General features: G+C 41.8%; 4 protein-coding genes and 1 long non-coding RNA gene across 15 annotated transcripts; 1 reads left to right on the top strand and 4 right to left on the bottom strand.

Annotated features, from left to right (window-relative positions):
• Positions 1 to 150: 150 nt before the first annotated feature.
• Positions 151 to 4,711, bottom strand: LOC124207971 (protein timeless-like). Of its 5 annotated transcripts, XM_046605633.1 has the most exons (16): positions 4,607 to 4,711; positions 4,458 to 4,528; positions 4,311 to 4,387; positions 3,878 to 4,238; positions 3,706 to 3,800; positions 3,569 to 3,633; positions 3,303 to 3,486; positions 3,037 to 3,240; positions 2,815 to 2,967; positions 2,651 to 2,735; positions 2,436 to 2,583; positions 2,198 to 2,376; positions 1,378 to 2,138; positions 1,075 to 1,318; positions 510 to 1,014; positions 151 to 431 (listed from the first exon to the last, which is right to left on the bottom strand). In XM_046605633.1, exons 4-16 carry the CDS (start codon positions 3,975 to 3,977, stop codon positions 326 to 328), a joined length of 2,829 nt encoding a protein of 942 aa, XP_046461589.1. In that variant the 5' UTR covers positions 3,978 to 4,238; positions 4,311 to 4,387; positions 4,458 to 4,528; positions 4,607 to 4,711; the 3' UTR covers positions 151 to 325. The 5 variants fall into 5 exon arrangements, with proteins under 5 accessions (XP_046461589.1, XP_046461590.1, XP_046461587.1 ...); XM_046605634.1 differs by lacking the exon at positions 4,607 to 4,711 and having other exon boundaries at positions 4,307 to 4,387; positions 4,458 to 4,550; XM_046605631.1 differs by lacking the exon at positions 4,607 to 4,711 and having other exon boundaries at positions 4,458 to 4,550.
• A 46-nt stretch (positions 4,712 to 4,757) lies between these two features.
• LOC124207973 (serine/arginine repetitive matrix protein 1-like) lies at positions 4,758 to 9,568 on the bottom strand. 7 transcript variants are annotated; one of them, XM_046605640.1, is made up of 13 exons: positions 9,368 to 9,568; positions 9,119 to 9,208; positions 8,905 to 9,033; positions 7,402 to 7,572; positions 6,720 to 7,330; positions 6,546 to 6,648; positions 6,321 to 6,465; positions 6,010 to 6,256; positions 5,870 to 5,947; positions 5,668 to 5,809; positions 5,449 to 5,595; positions 5,227 to 5,373; positions 4,758 to 5,063 (listed from the first exon to the last, which is right to left on the bottom strand). In XM_046605640.1, the coding sequence occupies exons 1-13, from the start codon at positions 9,389 to 9,391 to the stop codon at positions 4,962 to 4,964; spliced, it is 2,136 nt and encodes a 711-aa protein (XP_046461596.1). In that variant the 5' UTR covers positions 9,392 to 9,568; the 3' UTR covers positions 4,758 to 4,961. The 7 variants fall into 7 exon arrangements, with proteins under 7 accessions (XP_046461596.1, XP_046461592.1, XP_046461593.1 ...); XM_046605636.1 differs by having other exon boundaries at positions 5,449 to 5,598; positions 5,870 to 5,950; positions 9,368 to 9,540; XM_046605637.1 differs by having other exon boundaries at positions 5,870 to 5,950; positions 9,368 to 9,537.
• An 862-nt stretch (positions 9,569 to 10,430) lies between these two features.
• On the top strand, positions 10,431 to 14,437 carry LOC124207976 (SH3 domain-containing protein Dlish-like). Its single transcript, XM_046605646.1, has 7 exons — positions 10,431 to 10,805; positions 12,643 to 12,824; positions 12,896 to 13,199; positions 13,282 to 13,493; positions 13,561 to 13,750; positions 13,837 to 13,976; positions 14,090 to 14,437. Exons 1-7 carry the CDS (start codon positions 10,757 to 10,759, stop codon positions 14,252 to 14,254), a joined length of 1,242 nt encoding a protein of 413 aa, XP_046461602.1. The 5' UTR covers positions 10,431 to 10,756; the 3' UTR covers positions 14,255 to 14,437.
• On the bottom strand, positions 11,239 to 12,767 carry LOC124207988. The gene is made up of 3 exons (XR_006880218.1): positions 12,631 to 12,767; positions 11,606 to 12,314; positions 11,239 to 11,516 (listed from the first exon to the last, which is right to left on the bottom strand). It is a non-coding gene; the product is annotated as an uncharacterized LOC124207988 (long non-coding RNA).
• On the bottom strand, positions 14,363 to 15,841 carry LOC124207978 (28S ribosomal protein S15, mitochondrial-like). Its single transcript, XM_046605647.1, has 6 exons — positions 15,670 to 15,841; positions 15,410 to 15,590; positions 15,222 to 15,355; positions 14,957 to 15,152; positions 14,694 to 14,882; positions 14,363 to 14,555 (listed from the first exon to the last, which is right to left on the bottom strand). Exons 1-6 carry the CDS (start codon positions 15,767 to 15,769, stop codon positions 14,552 to 14,554), a joined length of 804 nt encoding a protein of 267 aa, XP_046461603.1. The 5' UTR covers positions 15,770 to 15,841; the 3' UTR covers positions 14,363 to 14,551.

The raw sequence follows: 15,841 nt of genomic DNA, 5'->3' as shown, positions 1-15,841 counted from the left end.
ATTTGTTCTCTTTGTGTTATATTCATGTTAAAAAATATTCTTTTTAGATTCTCAAAATTCAAGATATCAAATAACCTCCTGAATTAAGAGTCAATAATCGATTCATATTTTGGGATTTGGGACATAATATTTTGAAGGAATAGGTTTACATTTACTGAATTTGTTTATTTTATAACTTTCCATAAATGCATATGTTTTCACAACAATTTGGGTTTAGCAACAGTAACAGTAGGCTACCACAAACATGGGGACAGTGAAAAATAAAAAGAACGCAAAATAATTCAAGAGCCATAATGTGTCTGCAACACAGACAGTTGGTTCACGTTCATCCTTCCGTTGATAAGGCGGATGCTTTAATAACTTCGTCTTCCATTTCTTCGTCTTCACTCGAGTCCATTTTGAAGGCTTCAAGGGAGCTGGTCGATCGAATACTGTTTTCCAAATGATGAATTTAAAAGTCTTGAAACTTGAAATAGACGGAATAAAAAATAAAATAAAGCATAGCCTACTTATCGATTGGCAGATGATTCTGATCGGTAGTGTCGAGGTAACCATTATGCCCACATTTGGTGATCTCTGCTGCATGAAATGGAGACCCAGCTTGATCGATAGGGAAATTAGGAATAGGCAAAAAAACAGGCGAGTTAGGAATCGGTAGCTCAACTTTGCTAACCCTTTTCAAGTCAAAGTCAACCTCCTGCTGAAGAACCGGGCCAAAAAATAGAGCGAAGCTGTACAAAGTGTTGGCTGACCATTCAAAAGGGATACGAGGATAAAGAAACGCATGAGGAGCGGGTGGGATAAGGCCAATATGATGTAAAAGTAAGAGGAAAAGCTCGGAACGCAGAGCGGATGCTTCCACTTCCGTCCACGGAACTATTGGACACGACAAATTCATTTTAAGACTGATACAAGCAATTAGATGCCGGAATTCCTGGCCGTCGTAAGCCCCCAAACGAGCTGAACACGCTGTCAATAAGGACGACTGAATCCAGTCCAATTGCTTCTGGAACCCTATCGACCAATACGAGGTAATTGAACTTTAGGTCTAACAACAACAAAATTTTAACGAACCTGTTTGTATCAGTTGACTAATGAGCGATTCGATATCAGTACGAGGCATTTCAAGAAAAACGGCATCATCTTCCCCAGCGGCCTGTTCGGCTGGAACATCAAATGAGACTCGCTGATGTTCGGATTCGATGGACCGGAATTCGCTCCTGCGTGGCGAAACCGTTTCATAATGGGGTTTGCTCTGAATTTTTCGAAAGTATTTCTGCGCAACATATTCGGTCAAATCGTACCAGTCGTCGCAAATCTAAAAATCACAGACAAATTAATTAAATAGAGAAAGGCGAAATAAAAATAGAAACTTGCGTTGAAAGCATCCTCCCAGATTTTGCTGAATGTGCGTAAAATAACCGGCTCGATTAAAAGATCCACTCGATCTAAATCGCAACCGACGTGGTGCAACATGGTGAAGATGCAGTCGTTGACTAAAAGCCCATTTGTTTTGAAATCCTCCAGAGCCATTGCGTAACGAGCTATTATCGTTTTTGTGCAAAATTGTTGTAAATGTTGGCGTAAATCGAAATTTGTTCCAGTTGCCGGTTGCTGAGTGGCCCGCTCCAGTGTCAGCAATAGCACATGATTAGCTTTGATAATATCACACAGATAATATCTGCTCTGAATACTAGGATCGAAATGACGCAGTTGGAGCAGGAAAAGTAGGCACAAATCACGAATAGCTGGCAGGTAACCACATATCTGACTGATTCGCTCTTCATGCATTTGAGACGGGCCGTTTTCAGCCCCGGAGCGCGAATATGTTTCCACCGCTTGGAGATATTCTTGAATGGCAGTTACACACAGATGTAATCTGTGCATTGAAGGTTTCAGGTCGACATCGGCCCGCAACGAATTCAGCTGGAATTCTTCCGTCTCGCAAACAGCCTCCCACGTCAAGTAGCACAAGACATCGATGGTTATAACATCTTTAAGGTGTTCCCCGTCCATCTCTAGCTGAGAAGTGAAGCGCAAGAAATAGGTAATGAGCCAGAGGAAGTGTGATTTATCCAGCGGAAGGGCGTCTTGTTGCAGCAGTTTTCGATGCAATTGGCAGACGAGTGTGTTGTACCCTGCGGAAATCGGGATGAATGTAAACTAAAATAACCTGGGAATTTTTAATTTGTGTTACCGTTCAGCATGAAATCGACGGTGAAAATTTTCAGAAGTTGTAAAATGCCTTCCTCTGTCGGTGTATAGTGGAATTTCATCGTGTGAGGATCCGAGCGACTGCGCTTTCTCAATTTTTTCCTCTTATGTTTCTTCCTAGGAGACGAAATTTTCCTCACGTCTCGATTATCTTTAATACGCCTTCAATAAATCATCATTAAACAAGACTGTCTTTCTGTTTTACTTCCATGCGCAAATACCTCCTGATACCCGATTTAGATGATTCATTTAACACAGAGATAAATTGGTGACCTCTACTGTTATCAGGCTTTTTATTCGCTATAGCATTCCATGTCGTTGACTCTCTTTCTTGTGGCGATTCGCTCCAGACCATCTCAGAGTTTTCTTCTATTTTATAATTTAAATAATAAAAGATTCTTTGCTAAAGTAACTCACATTATGTAACTCAATCCACCTGGAGAAGATGTGTCGGATGGATTTCTCAATACATCGCCCGCCGTGGGATTCGTCAAAAACTGAAATGTATTGCAAGGATCGATCTGAAAATAAAATTTTAATTGGTATGAAAACCTGGTGAAACTAGTAGCAAATTTAGATTTCAAATTGTTGTCATTGTACGTTATAAAACGACGTGTTGCTCTCATCACCATCATCGTCGAATGATTCGGCCACGATGGAACTCAACGCGCCCAATCGTTTCTGTATGTTCTCGACCGATCGATCTTTATACAGGAGAGCAATCAGCTGCGCTATCGTCTTTACCCAGTCATTCTATAGGAAAAAAGTTTCAACAAAATCTAAAGTAAATCCAAAAACAAAGGGCTAAGTTATCTGTGGTACCTTGTGTGAAGATGCCAACAAATTAATAAGAAGGCGATCAAACCCCTGGACAAATAGGTTCCATACGACCCGATTTTGTTGCGAACATTCGTTCGAATAGTTTTGAAAGATTGACGATAAAGGGCGCTCCGGAACGTGCAGTATGTTTCGAATCAGTAACAACGAATCGTTAACAGACTCGCTATCTTCAGTTGATACTGGTTGCTGGGATAATAAAAAGTTTATAAATGTAAAGCGAAGAATAGGTGTCAGACGTCAGAACATACATTTTCCAAAATACGAACGATATGATCGATTAGGGATCGAGTAGTCCTGGGATCGAGGAAAGATTCCTTGGCATTGTAGAGTAGTTGATTCAATTCGCACATGATATGGGGTGACTTTTCTCTCTGATTGGGTGCGTCTTCAAAAACCAGACACTCGATAGGCGAAGTTATTCCTACAAACAGCCTTTGAATGAATGAAAATAACAGGTGGGAATAACTGCACGCACCGTTGAATCAATTAACAAGAAGAAATTTATATTGCTTACTTTACTGTAGAACGAAAGATTCTAGGTTGATCCTTATTACAGCAAATCAAGATGTGTTTTAGGTCCTGTAATAGACAAAAGATTGGGGATATGGTACTCACCTAGGTACAAACTACAAAGTTACGCTTCAAGTTTACCCTGTTTATTATGTCCACGAATCCAAGACCCCGCCGCCGTGAATGAGTTTTGGGATCATCGCAATTTAGCTGATTAGTAAGATTTTCAAGAAAGGCTAGAAATCACAAGATATTCAATTATTGCATTATCATCTAAGAAAATAATAACAAGATGGAAATATTCCCTACGCACTTAAACATTCGTCACTGGTGTAATATTGATTTTCGTAAAATATCCCCAGTGGGATAAGGATCCATGACGGAGCGCCTCCACTCAGTGTCAACCAATCCATTTCTTCAAATAAATTCTTGGCCAAAAAAACTGTGCTTAGGAATGATGCAGTTCCCAGTTGAAAAAATCACTTCTATGGATATCTCACGAATCTTGACCTCTCAGGAAGACTGATGCTGTAATACTGCCGGAGTGAGATGTTCTGTCCTCATCATAAGTCACGTTTTAGAAGGTTAAAGGCAACAGAAGGAAATGATATCCGTGATGAACTGGTACTAACGAAGACCATCAGCTGTGCGCTTTGCCTTGGAGCCATAACCTTCTACGAGTCGTTAACGAAATTGCTAGGCAATCAGAACAACATCGGAAGTTGATTTCCTTCCTTCTTACCTACCTTATCTCATTGTGTCCTTCCATCACTTTTTCTTCTCCTGACGAATTCTATCTCACATATCGAGTTCATAGCACTATCTGTAATGCAGGAGATAAGCTGTAAATTCTTCCGAGGGGCTAAATGGCAATGACATTTCATTTTAGTTACGTCAGCAAAGAGAGGCGTGGCAAATTCGTCACAAAAATCGTACGCACGTCTATACCAATACGAAAACAATGCTTCCACCAAAACATTTGAAGGGTTAAGTCAAGCAAATTAAACTAATGTCTTAACTTGAAGTACTTTTTAAAACTTACGAAAATGTATACACGAGATTCAGGGGGAAAAAGGGTCGATGACATATTCTCCTCCATTTCTACTCCGGCAGAATTTTCTTTCAGATTTCTTCTTCACCACATTATAATAACTTTTTCCTAAAGAAACATTCTAAAAAAATAGTGTCAGATATTCATTCCAATCAATTTTATTTTAAAAAAGTGTTCACGAAACTCTTGAAAATGGGGGAGACGTTTAAGGAAAACTAAACGAATGGCGACATGAATCAAACTTCCACGTTAGGCGTTACTAGGCAGAAAAGTTCAAAATGAAAAAAAAAAATGAAAAAAGTTCTTTTGTTTTTAATATTCTGTCCAATTCATATTTGTTGTCAAATCACTTGCGTTGCTCTTTACGCCGACTCAGCGACTCCAACGCCTTTTCTCTCAGCTGTCGTTCCAAAGCTTCCGATTCCGCCGAAGGTGTGACTATGCCATCCTAGTCCAATTGTTGATAAAAGACACTCAGATAAAATTATATGCGCATCGAACTAAAACAAGACTGTCAAAATGCAAAAAAATCAACTAAAACAAAATCCAAACAGTACTTCTCATTCCCCGTTTGATTGACAATTATTAATTAAAAACTTGAAATCACTCACCTCTGACTCCTCGTCAGAATCATGACGCCTTTTGGATTTACTTTTCTTAGACTTCTTCTTTTTCTCCTTCTTCCTCTTTTCCTTCTTCTTCTTCTCTTTCTTGCTCTTCTTCTTCTTTTTTCTCTCTTCTTCCGAATCGCCAGATTCCTGGAAACATTGAAAAAATTCGTTTTTTTAAACAAATTTCCAACCCTTCAATTTCATTTGAGAGTCGGCACTCACCTCTGACGACTCTGATGTGGTTTCCTTCCTCTTCTTCTTCTCCTTCTTGCGTTTCTTCTTGTCCGGAGTGGATTCAACGCTAGACGATTCTCCAGACTCGGATTCTTCTACTTCTGACTCTTCAGACCCAGACGACGATTTCCTCTTCTTCTAAAACAAAACCCAAATTAATTAACAAATTGTTCTTCACACACATTCACGGCAATCAAATGTTTTTACCTTTTTGACTGGAGAAGGAGATGGCTTGCGCTTCTTCAACATTTTCTCAGGAGGAGATTGATCTCTCTCAACATCCTTGCGCTTGTCCTTCTTAATATCACGTTTCACATCTGGGATCGGGCTCTCAGAATGGCCACGGGTCCTGAACGATTGACAACATAATTTAGAAGGGGGAAATAACAATTAAAAAATAATGTTATACCTCAAACGAGAATCATTTTCCTTTCTGAACGGCGAAGGAGTGCGAGATAGACTGCGACTTCCGCGTCCGGATCCACCTCTTCTATTGCAAATAATGTAGTATTAAAATTTGAAAATAAAATGTTTAAATGTGCTACTTACGCTCTACTGCCACGAAGACCAGCTGTTGGTGGTTTTTCTTTCTCACGTTCCCTCTCACGACCTTTATCACGGGCAGGTAAGCGATCCCGTTCCTTCTCCCGATCTCGACTCTTTTCCATCTGGCGATCGGGTACTCCTCGACCACGATCCATTGGTCCACGCTGGGCTCGACGTTGGGCTTCTGGAGATGAACTTTGATGGCCTCGATAGTTGCGTTTGTTCTGGACACTATCGCTTTTACGCTGGACTAGAATGGTAATAAAGGTTAACTTAAGCAATCTAATTTCCTTTAAATCTGATCAATGATTTACTAGGAGAGGCAGAACGAGATGACGAAGATGAGGAACTGCGCGATGAAGACGATTTGGATGATGCCGACGGGGACCGACGTTTAGAAGGTGCGGAAACTATGGCCAGTGATGAAGTATCCTGCCCAGCCATCTGCATCAATTTCGCCTGAAAATAAAAAATCATTAAGGTGTCGCCTTGAATTTACGAGGAAAGTTACAACAAGCAATTTGTTACACGCTTTTTACCTGTAAACCGGAGACAGCAGCCGGCTTTTTATCGCTGTAGGCTCCATCCTTTTTCGGCTCTGGCGAACGACGAGGACGTTCCTTGTCACGGCGATCAGGAGATCTGACAGGCGAAAAGAATTAATTTTGAATATATAAAACGAATAAAACAACATTTCAGTCAGTTTAAATCACCTGTCTCGTTGAATCGGAGAGCGACGACGTTCCGCCGACCGGTGTCGAACGGGTGACTTCCTCACGGGCGAACGGCGTGGTGAAGGACGCCGAGGAGAATGATTACGAACAGGTGAACGCCTGGGAGATCTTCGAACGGGCGACCTGCGGACCGGTGACCGACGAACAGGAGATCTGCGGGCTGGGGACCTTCGAACTGGAGATCTCCTAGCGGGAGAGCGGCGAACGGGTGATCGTCTAGCTGGCGAGCGACGAGCGGGAGATCTGCGTGCAGGAGAACGGCGAGCTGGGGAGCGACGAACAGGTGATCGACGTGGAGATCGACGAGGCGAGCGCCTTGCTGGCGATCTGGCAGGTGAGCGACGACGAGGCGGTGGCGACGCCTTGCCTCGATTAGGAGAACGACGCTCCAATGAAGGACGTCGGCCGTCACGACGAGGTGAAGAGCGGGGATTGTCTCCTTCCTTCTTGATCACCCTGTCCTTGTTGGGGCTACGGCTTCTATCTTTGGAAGCTCGTTTGTCAGTACGGTCGTTGCGTTCCTTTTCTCGGTCAGCGCGCCGATCCCGGTCGGCCTTTTTGATTGCTTCCTGGATTCGATCTTGTTCTTCCTGCAAACCAATAAAGACGAAAATGATAGAAACAAAACTAATACCGCGAATTATTTCCGATGGTTGCATACCTTTCTTAATTTGATTTCTTCCTTCTTCTGTGCCATAAAGACCTCCGGAATTCCAGCAGACGATTCTTGGGCAGATAGTAGAAGATCCCACAATTCAGTCATCAGAATCCTGGCATTCTTGCCGTTGAGGAATCCAGTTAAATTGATTTGCATGCGACGAGGGTCAGGGTTCTATAGGTTTTAAGAAAAAAAAAAGACAAATAACAGAAAAATCAAACAACCGAAATGGAAAAGAGATACTTAAGTAAACGGACACAAATAGATTAGGTTTCGGTATGATCTCGGCGGATTAAGCGAGCAATACCTTTCAGGGGTTTGCTCTTTAAAAGGATAAGCTGTTTTACGTAGTTTGTTTTGGTTTGTTATTCTTGCCTGAGAGCTCGACCAGAGTGACAACAGAAAAAAATCTCTTATTTCTTTTTTTCCAATCTGGGCGTTGAGGGAGAACCGAGTTTCCCATCCGTCATAAAAACACCGGCGACTCGGTATCAAAGAGACGACCACGAAGCGAGCGGCACAGGAGTTGTCCTGTCGACTGTACCGCCCAGCTATTGGGTCGTCATCTGACTAGTCCTACTCCTGATGGCTACCCCGGCACCACGATGCGATCGATCAGGTGATTTTTAAAGATGGGATGGTCTGTCGTCATCTATCAGGCAAATCTAGCAGCTTCGACCACGTTAGCGAACGGCACAGGAGTCTTATCTCTGTCGACTGTACCGTCCTGCTTTTTGGGCCGAGACGAAAGGATCTCTTCTTCTCAGCTTCTCAACACGGATTCCTGAGTAGGCCTACTGCGATCAGAGCCCGACTTAACCACACAGGAGTTTTCCCTGTTGTCGACTGTGCGGTTAACTATCAACTGGGGGAGAAGGCGTTGCATTGGCTGGGCGAAAGGCGATCCCAGAATTGCCTCTCATGACTCGATGGTTTAGAACGTGCCGTATTCCATCATTTCGCAGGAGTGAATCCTTCATCGGTCGACTGCGAAACGTTGGAAATCCAAATCCATAGACATCGTGGCCGACGATAAGAGGAATCGTCCACGGAACAGGCCGAAAGGTGAATCAATTCGAAGAGAAGACCTCGAAATAATGCGACCAGGTCTCGGTCGAGAAAGAATCCTTGCATCCATCATGTCAAGGTGGTGTGTGTGACATGGTGACAACAAGGCTTTGATGCAATTCCACATTAAGTCTTCATAACACAGGACCCAAAAGTGTACAAGATATTGAGATGAGCATGAGCACAGACAAAATATAATCAAAGCCATCTGGGTGGTGAAAACTTAAATCATAACTTATCTTTCACATTAAACCAAATTACAAACAAGAACCAGATGCAAAGGAGCTGACGTTCAATCATTCTTAGTATGTGATGGCTATTTCAGCCTGATATTAAAAAAATTGCATAAGATAAACAGCAGAATGATTGGTGAAAAGCTTTGGTGGCAAATGTTTCCCATAAGATAAATCTACACGGCTGAGATTAAAAGGATATTACCTTGTCAGCTTCGAGCTGATTAAAAACATATTCCACCAGGACGTCATCTTCAATTCCTCCCATAAGTTCTGTAATTTTGGTTGTGATCCATGGTTTGATGGTTTCCAACTTAACTTTGCTCATATCCACCTGAATTTTTTAACATGCATTAATGAATATTAACATGTAACTCATATTGATGTTGTTAAAGTTGCACAGGTGATCAATAATTTACCTTTCTAGTCACATTTTCAGCAAATTTGATAGTCTTCAAAAGCTTCTTCTCTTTGTCACTAAATCTATTGTCTTGCTCAGTTGAGGTGCCCTGTTGAAAGAATTCAAATATTACAATGCATCCCATCAGTTAACAAAACAGATTTCACAACTGATGAAGCAAGAATTTTACGACCGAGTTGGCGTGTCGAGATGCTGCAAACAATTCAAGGGAATAATAGTTCTAACTTGGGTAATTATTAACACTTACTCTGAAGAAACCGGCATCAGTCATTGTGAAAGAAAAATACCTCAAATCGAGGTAATTCTATAAAAGTAAAAATAAATGGGAGAATAAAGCCGGGCTAAACTCAAGTCTTAAATGGAGGACCCCTAACTCAATTGATCGCCTTCCCTCTTGTCCCTTCAGTCAGGAAAATGGAAACAGCATTGCCAGTTTAGAAAAATAAATCGACTGCTGCATATGCATAGCGCCAGCTCCTGCCAGCGCTTCTGAAAGAAAAAAAGGACAAAACATATCAAATATGGGTTACGCTACGCATAACTAATTTTCTTCGATGACAAAATCAATTGGACGAATAACGGGAAAATGCCAATCTAAGGTTTCCTCTCAATTTATCGACGCGAAATAATGTATCCCGAAATCATGGCGCGTCCAACCGGTTAATTTGACTATAAGAAAAATGTCGTTTTTTCAGTTGAAGCCAAAATTGCAAGGAACCTGTTTTGTCATTTGATCCTGCGAGTAGGTAGCAAACGGTCACTGCTTATTAAGTAGACTTGAGCTCCTTGAACTCTCTTTGCCTTTATAAAATAACTGTACGACCGGTGCAACTTTGTCCCCAAAGGCTTTTTTTTTTTAAGTGTAATAAGATAACCATCAAAAAGTATAAATCAACCACAGACAGAAATGGTTGAAAAGAAGAAAAAAAAATGAATTAAGAAAATAAAAGGCTTTCTTGTTGGTTGACTGACTACATCCCTTTTAGCTTGAGCTGGCATGCGCGCACCTTTTACGTGACCGCTAGGCTATAAGACGCGGCGGTGTGCACAGGTAAAAAGCGTCTCTTCCTTCCCAAACAAAAAAAACTCCAATCCTCAAGAAAAGGGAAGAAATAAATTAGCAGCAGCAGCAGCAGCAGCGAAAGAAGAAGAAGAAGAGCCCAAAGGTATATAATAATAAAGGTGCATATAGAGGGAAAGAATGTGAATGAAGGAAGAAGAAGAAGAAGAAGGTAAGAAAAAGAGCCCCTGGAGCATAAAGGCAACAAACTGTATTTGAGAAAACCTGGTTGGATGGAATTGGTTAGAGGGGGGATTGGGAGGTAAAGTTGTTGCTTCTTCTTCTTCTTCTTCTTCTTCCCATCTACCAGCAGAGACTGTTTTTCAAGGTGTGCAGTGCCAGTGGGTATTGGCGGAGGCCATGGAACAGAAGCAGAAACCAGGCCTTCTTCCAGGCTGACTCTTTCTGCTGCTGTGTCAATTCTCATTCTCACCTGACGACTGAACATACAACAATCGACATTGCCCTGCTAATTGTGTCAAACAAATTAAACTAATCAAGTGCATTTTACCAATCGATTTCGAGTTAATAGTGCGTGTGTTAGTGTGTGTTGAGTGTCTGGTGCACACCTGAGTCATGGCTTTCTTGTGTCCAGTGAGGATACGCCGAGGCAAGAAGAAAAAAGGTAACAAACTTGTCCAATTTTTCCAGACGTATACCAGGTTGAAAAAAAAGTGTTCAGCAGACGGACTAGATACCTATAGGCGTGCATATGCATATAGCAGGAGGGCGGCCATTGTTCTCGGGAAGGTTTTTTCGTTCGGAGCATCCACACACATACATGAGAATTCTTCTTCGTATGTTTAATTGTCGTGAAAGGAGGGTAAAAAAAAAAAGAAAGAAAAGAAAAGCCCCTTTTGCTATTTTTTTCGAGTCTGTGCTCGTTATCGTTTCCGTTTCTTTTTTTCGGGGGGGATTTTGTTTTTTCACACACGCAGTGAAAAGGCAAAGAACTTTTTTTGAAACGACCAGGTTGAAACGACGACGCCTCGAGCCATGCAAAAACTCTTTTTCTTTTTAAAACTGGTAAAAAAACCAAATTCCTTAAGATGCTGGAACATTTTTATTCGCCGCCCACGGAAGGGGAAAATTTTTTTTATTTTTAACGACAGATGGAAATGTGCGTTTTGAAAAGAATTTTGAATCATTTTGCGGTCGGGCGCTCCTTTCAATTCAATTACACGATGATAATCTTCTATTTTATGGTTGATACTTTTTTTTCAACTGGAATTAAGCCCATCGTTTGTTATTATAACCACTTTAGGTCGAAAATCACGCGACTCGAGGTTTTGATTTCCCTCCGGTGCGACCGGGGCGAAGAATTGTCCCCAACAAACTTTTAACCGAATATTTTTTTTTAAGTTTTAGAAAAAAAAGTTCTTTTATAAACAAGTTTGAATGCGGTTTGGAAAGAAAAATAAATACCCCATGCCAATTCCATCGCATGTCAAATGTTCGTGACTTGGAGGCTTCCCACATCCGTTAGTCAGCCGTCGCCCAGTTGATCCTGACAGTTGGGAAAATGTGTGTCTGTTGTCCTAGCTGCTATATTGACAATTTCGATGGGAAAAAATATCGAATGTTTTCTTTATTTTTCTGACTTCATCGGTCAATTCCACGAAACGAGTCGACTGCGATTGTTTTTCCAACGGGAATGAAGAAGAAAAAAGATACTCACGGTCACGATTCTCCTATTGTTTCACGATATTGAATTTCTCATTTCTTTTTTCCGTTGGAGGGGGGGGGGGATGATAAGAGAAAGAAATTGATTGCGACTCTTGGATGATGAGGGTATTTTAAGCTCAGATGCCGAATGACACACCATATGAGACTTGTTATTATGATGTGTGGTGGCCTCACGACATTGAAAGGGATGTGCCCAGCATCTCATTCGTCACGTCGGGGTATATAAGATGCGTGACCACGACGAGATGTGGTGGTACTTGAAACACAAAATGTTGTGGTTAAATTTTTGTGTTGGTAGACGGTAGCCAACCGATTTCCGTATTAGTAAAAGACAATTCAAACCCACGCAGCTTCTTTCTCTCTCTCTCGCCACGCCTCGACGATTCGCTCTCCCCCCTCCGAGTGTTCATTGAAGATGCAGATTGGAATTTAATAAGCAACTGCTGCGCTGGATAAACAGAAAAAAAAAGAAAGAAATTAAATAAAAAAAGAGAAAACGGTTGAGAGAGGGGTAGAATATTACGTACAACAGCATCCCGGATTCACACGGTTTTTAAATAGGAACATGAGAAAAGAAATTAAGAGGAAGAAAATGAATTGTAGATAGCTCGATGAATTTTACAGCTAAAAGGATATTTCCCACGTTATCCATATAAAGATGCATAAGAAGATCGTGTCATACTGCCAGACGCACATGGCAATATAACGGATGATCTCATACACACAGACACCGTACGTAACATTATTTTTTTTTTCTTTTTTACCCCCCTCGGCAGCTGATGATAAAGACACGATCCGACCGCCAGGAATGGGACGCATCACCGGCAGCGCTTCCATCGAGACGCTGGTCCGCGTCGGAATCGAGAAGGAGAACGGCCTGTCGCCCGACAGCAAAATGATCGTCCTGCACGATTTCACGCCCTGCGTCGACGACGAACTGGAAGTGAAACAAGGAAACGTTAGTTGGAAATTCCAATTTGAAATGTTTGATTTGACTTTTTTAAATTTGAAATATTTTCTGGTTGTCAGGTGGTGAATGTGCTGTACCAGGAGAACGATTGGGTCTACGTCATTGGCGAGGATCAGCGCGAAGGTTTCATTCCTCATTCGTATTGCGCTCCTTACACGCCGCACCTGGGCGAAATGACGTTGACGGTCAAGAAAAAGTTGCCAAGAGATTTGGGCATTCCCAACGCGACGGACATCAATAACGGCAGCGCAGGCGGTCCAGGTGGTGGTGGTGGAGGAGGAGGAAGTACGAGCGCCGGAGTGAGTGGAAACAATGGCGGAGGTGAAGGCACCAATCAACACAACACAACCATCAACAGTACCCGTAGGTTTTTTTGTTTGTAAAAGAAATTTCTTTTTAGAAATTCAATTTTCTATGGAATCGATTTTTTGTTGTTTTTCCAAAGGCTCGTCGTTCTTCCCACCGGGAACCCTGGCGCTGGGTGATGGATCGGATAATGAGAGCTACGGTACCAAGTCTCTCATGCCGGCCAACAGTCCCATCCAAAGTATGCACGGCCAGCAACCGCAACAACAGCCCAGCCGGCACGTCCAATCCAGTTCCACCCAAAGTCTCAATTCTCAACTTTCTCACCCAGACATTCACCCATTCTTCAAGGTATATAATCAAATCTAAAAAAATATTTGAATTGATTCGTTATTTTAAATTTTCTCTGAATGAATAGGATCCGTCCGGGAGGTACATTGTGCTGTATACGTTCATCGCCCGTGATGAAAATGACGTCAGCGTCGAACGGGGTGAATTTGTGACCGTTTTGAATCGTGAAGACCCCGATTGGTATTGGGTGGTTCGCAGTGACGGCCAGGAAGGTTTCGTTCCCAGCGCATTCGTCTATCCGGCCGAAGCCATACAGAGTAAGTGCTGGACCAGTTTCTTTGGGAGAAAAAAAAAAAAAAAATAAAATGAAATAATAACCCGATCGAATGTTCCGTAACAACAGGTCACGTGACTCAGGCGTGCGGTAGTCCAGTGCCGGCCATGAGCAATCTCAACAACAGCAACAACATGCCCACATCGCCAACGGGATCCGATGACATGCGGTACCACGGAACCGAGTTGGTCATGCTCTACGACTACAAAGTGAGTTTTTCTTTCTAAAGAAATTGTACAACAACTGTTTGGCTTCAGGGGAAAAAAGTGTTTGACAACATTGTGGTCTGATTTCTTATATTCTATTACTTTCCTTTCAATAGGCGCAAGCTCCTGACGATCTGTCGGTTCGCAGGGGTGATTGGGTCTACGCCGATTTGAACAATCAAACAGTTGACGGATGGCTCTGGGCATTTGCGCCAAAGTCGAGAAAGTACGGTTTCATTCCGAAAGCCTACGCCCGTCCACCAGCCATGACTAGCCTGTAACATATACTCAACATCAAAGAAAATACTCTCTTTCATTTTCTCTCTCTCTCTCCTTGTCGTTCGTTGACTCCCTAATAATTTCACTCGACGACAAACTCTTTCTTTAAGTTAATTTCTTGAAATATTTCCCCCCTTTGCTGGACATTTCTCCGACTGTGCTGGACGTTCTTCTAGTGGACGAAAGAAAAAGAAAATGTTGTACATATTGTGCGATGACTTTACATGCTGATAATGCCTCTCCAATCTCTCTCCTTCCGTCTCCCAACTAATATCACGTGTCAACTTGTACAGCAATTATTAACTGGATTTATTATTAAAAAAGAAAAAAAAAGAATGGCGGTTATGAATATCTCTGAATCAAAAACTATTGGTGTATATTTTTTGTTTCTTTTTCTTTTTTACTAAATTTTAAGAGTCAATTGATTTATGTTTTTGTTACTTTCTCAAACCGAGTTGTTGCTCTTCTTCTTCAATCCATTTCTCTAGCTGGGCTTTTTCTTCGGCGAATTTCAGTTTCTCTTTTTCTAATTCCTTCCTGTAATCATCCAGACGTTTGTTGCGCATCCTGTCGCAGTAAATAGTCGTCAGCTTCATTATGGAGCCTTTACGGGTGACTGGTTCCATGGTACTGAAACCATTAAAAAAAATTGTTATTTGTAAGTCATTGGAGTCGGGGGAGTGGAATGAAATGATGGTAATTACGTGGGATGCGGATGGTAGACGAGGTCAAGTTTCTCCAACAGCCATTCGAATCGTTTGTAATCGTACGCCCTGAGGTGTTTCAGCAGGGCGTTGCGCCGTTCAATGTTCTCCTTGCAAGTGACGAGAGAAATCTTGTCTCTTTTCCAAGCTGATGTATGGCGCTGCTGATTGCGGATTCTGATGGTCAGACAGGCAACTGAAAATGACCAAAACAAATTGATGAACATTTTTGGCAATAAAAAGCAATTCTTTTGTGTCTAGTTACTTGTAGATTCCAATGATGCACAATCGAATGTATGCCTCTGAACCGTCCTTAGAACATCTTGCTTGATGGCCTGAATTTGATTTTTCAGAGGTGCGTACTCAAGGGAATTGATTTTCTTGATCTCAGGTGATAGACTGATGGAAAGAGCTTTAAGAATAGGTAACACAGACATAAAAACATGTTCTTACTCTTCACGATCAGCAAACTCAGCTGGTGTTCTTTTACGAGTGAATCGGGTTTGAGGGCGGCTCAAATCCAACTTGGGTAGAGTACCTCTATCTCCACTTTTTGAAGGATCTAAGCAAGAAACTTTTGGTGGTGGAACCCACTCGATATTCACCTTGGGATTATATGATCTCAACTGTATCCCTGTACAATAAAAGGGTTGCATGAGTTTTAAGGCCTGTATTGATGATAACTTGAAATGTTCGAGAGAAATTTCACATACCCAGGATGTTAAAAATGCTGGAGCCTTTCAAAGGAGATTGCTGGTGAACAAATGTGTCAACCATGAAAGGTTTTACGGTGGTAAATATTCTGTTGAACATGATTTTGGCTTAAATGGAAAGAAATAAAAAAAAAATCGACCGGATAAGTCAAGTCAAAGCAGCAGACGAAAA

The sequence above is a fragment of the Daphnia pulex genome, chromosome 11 (genome assembly GCF_021134715.1).
Source record: "Daphnia pulex isolate KAP4 chromosome 11, ASM2113471v1".
NCBI lineage: Eukaryota > Metazoa > Arthropoda > Branchiopoda > Diplostraca > Daphniidae > Daphnia > Daphnia pulex.
Note: the sequence above shows the minus strand (reverse complement) of the source record. Positions and strands in the feature narration are given on the sequence as shown.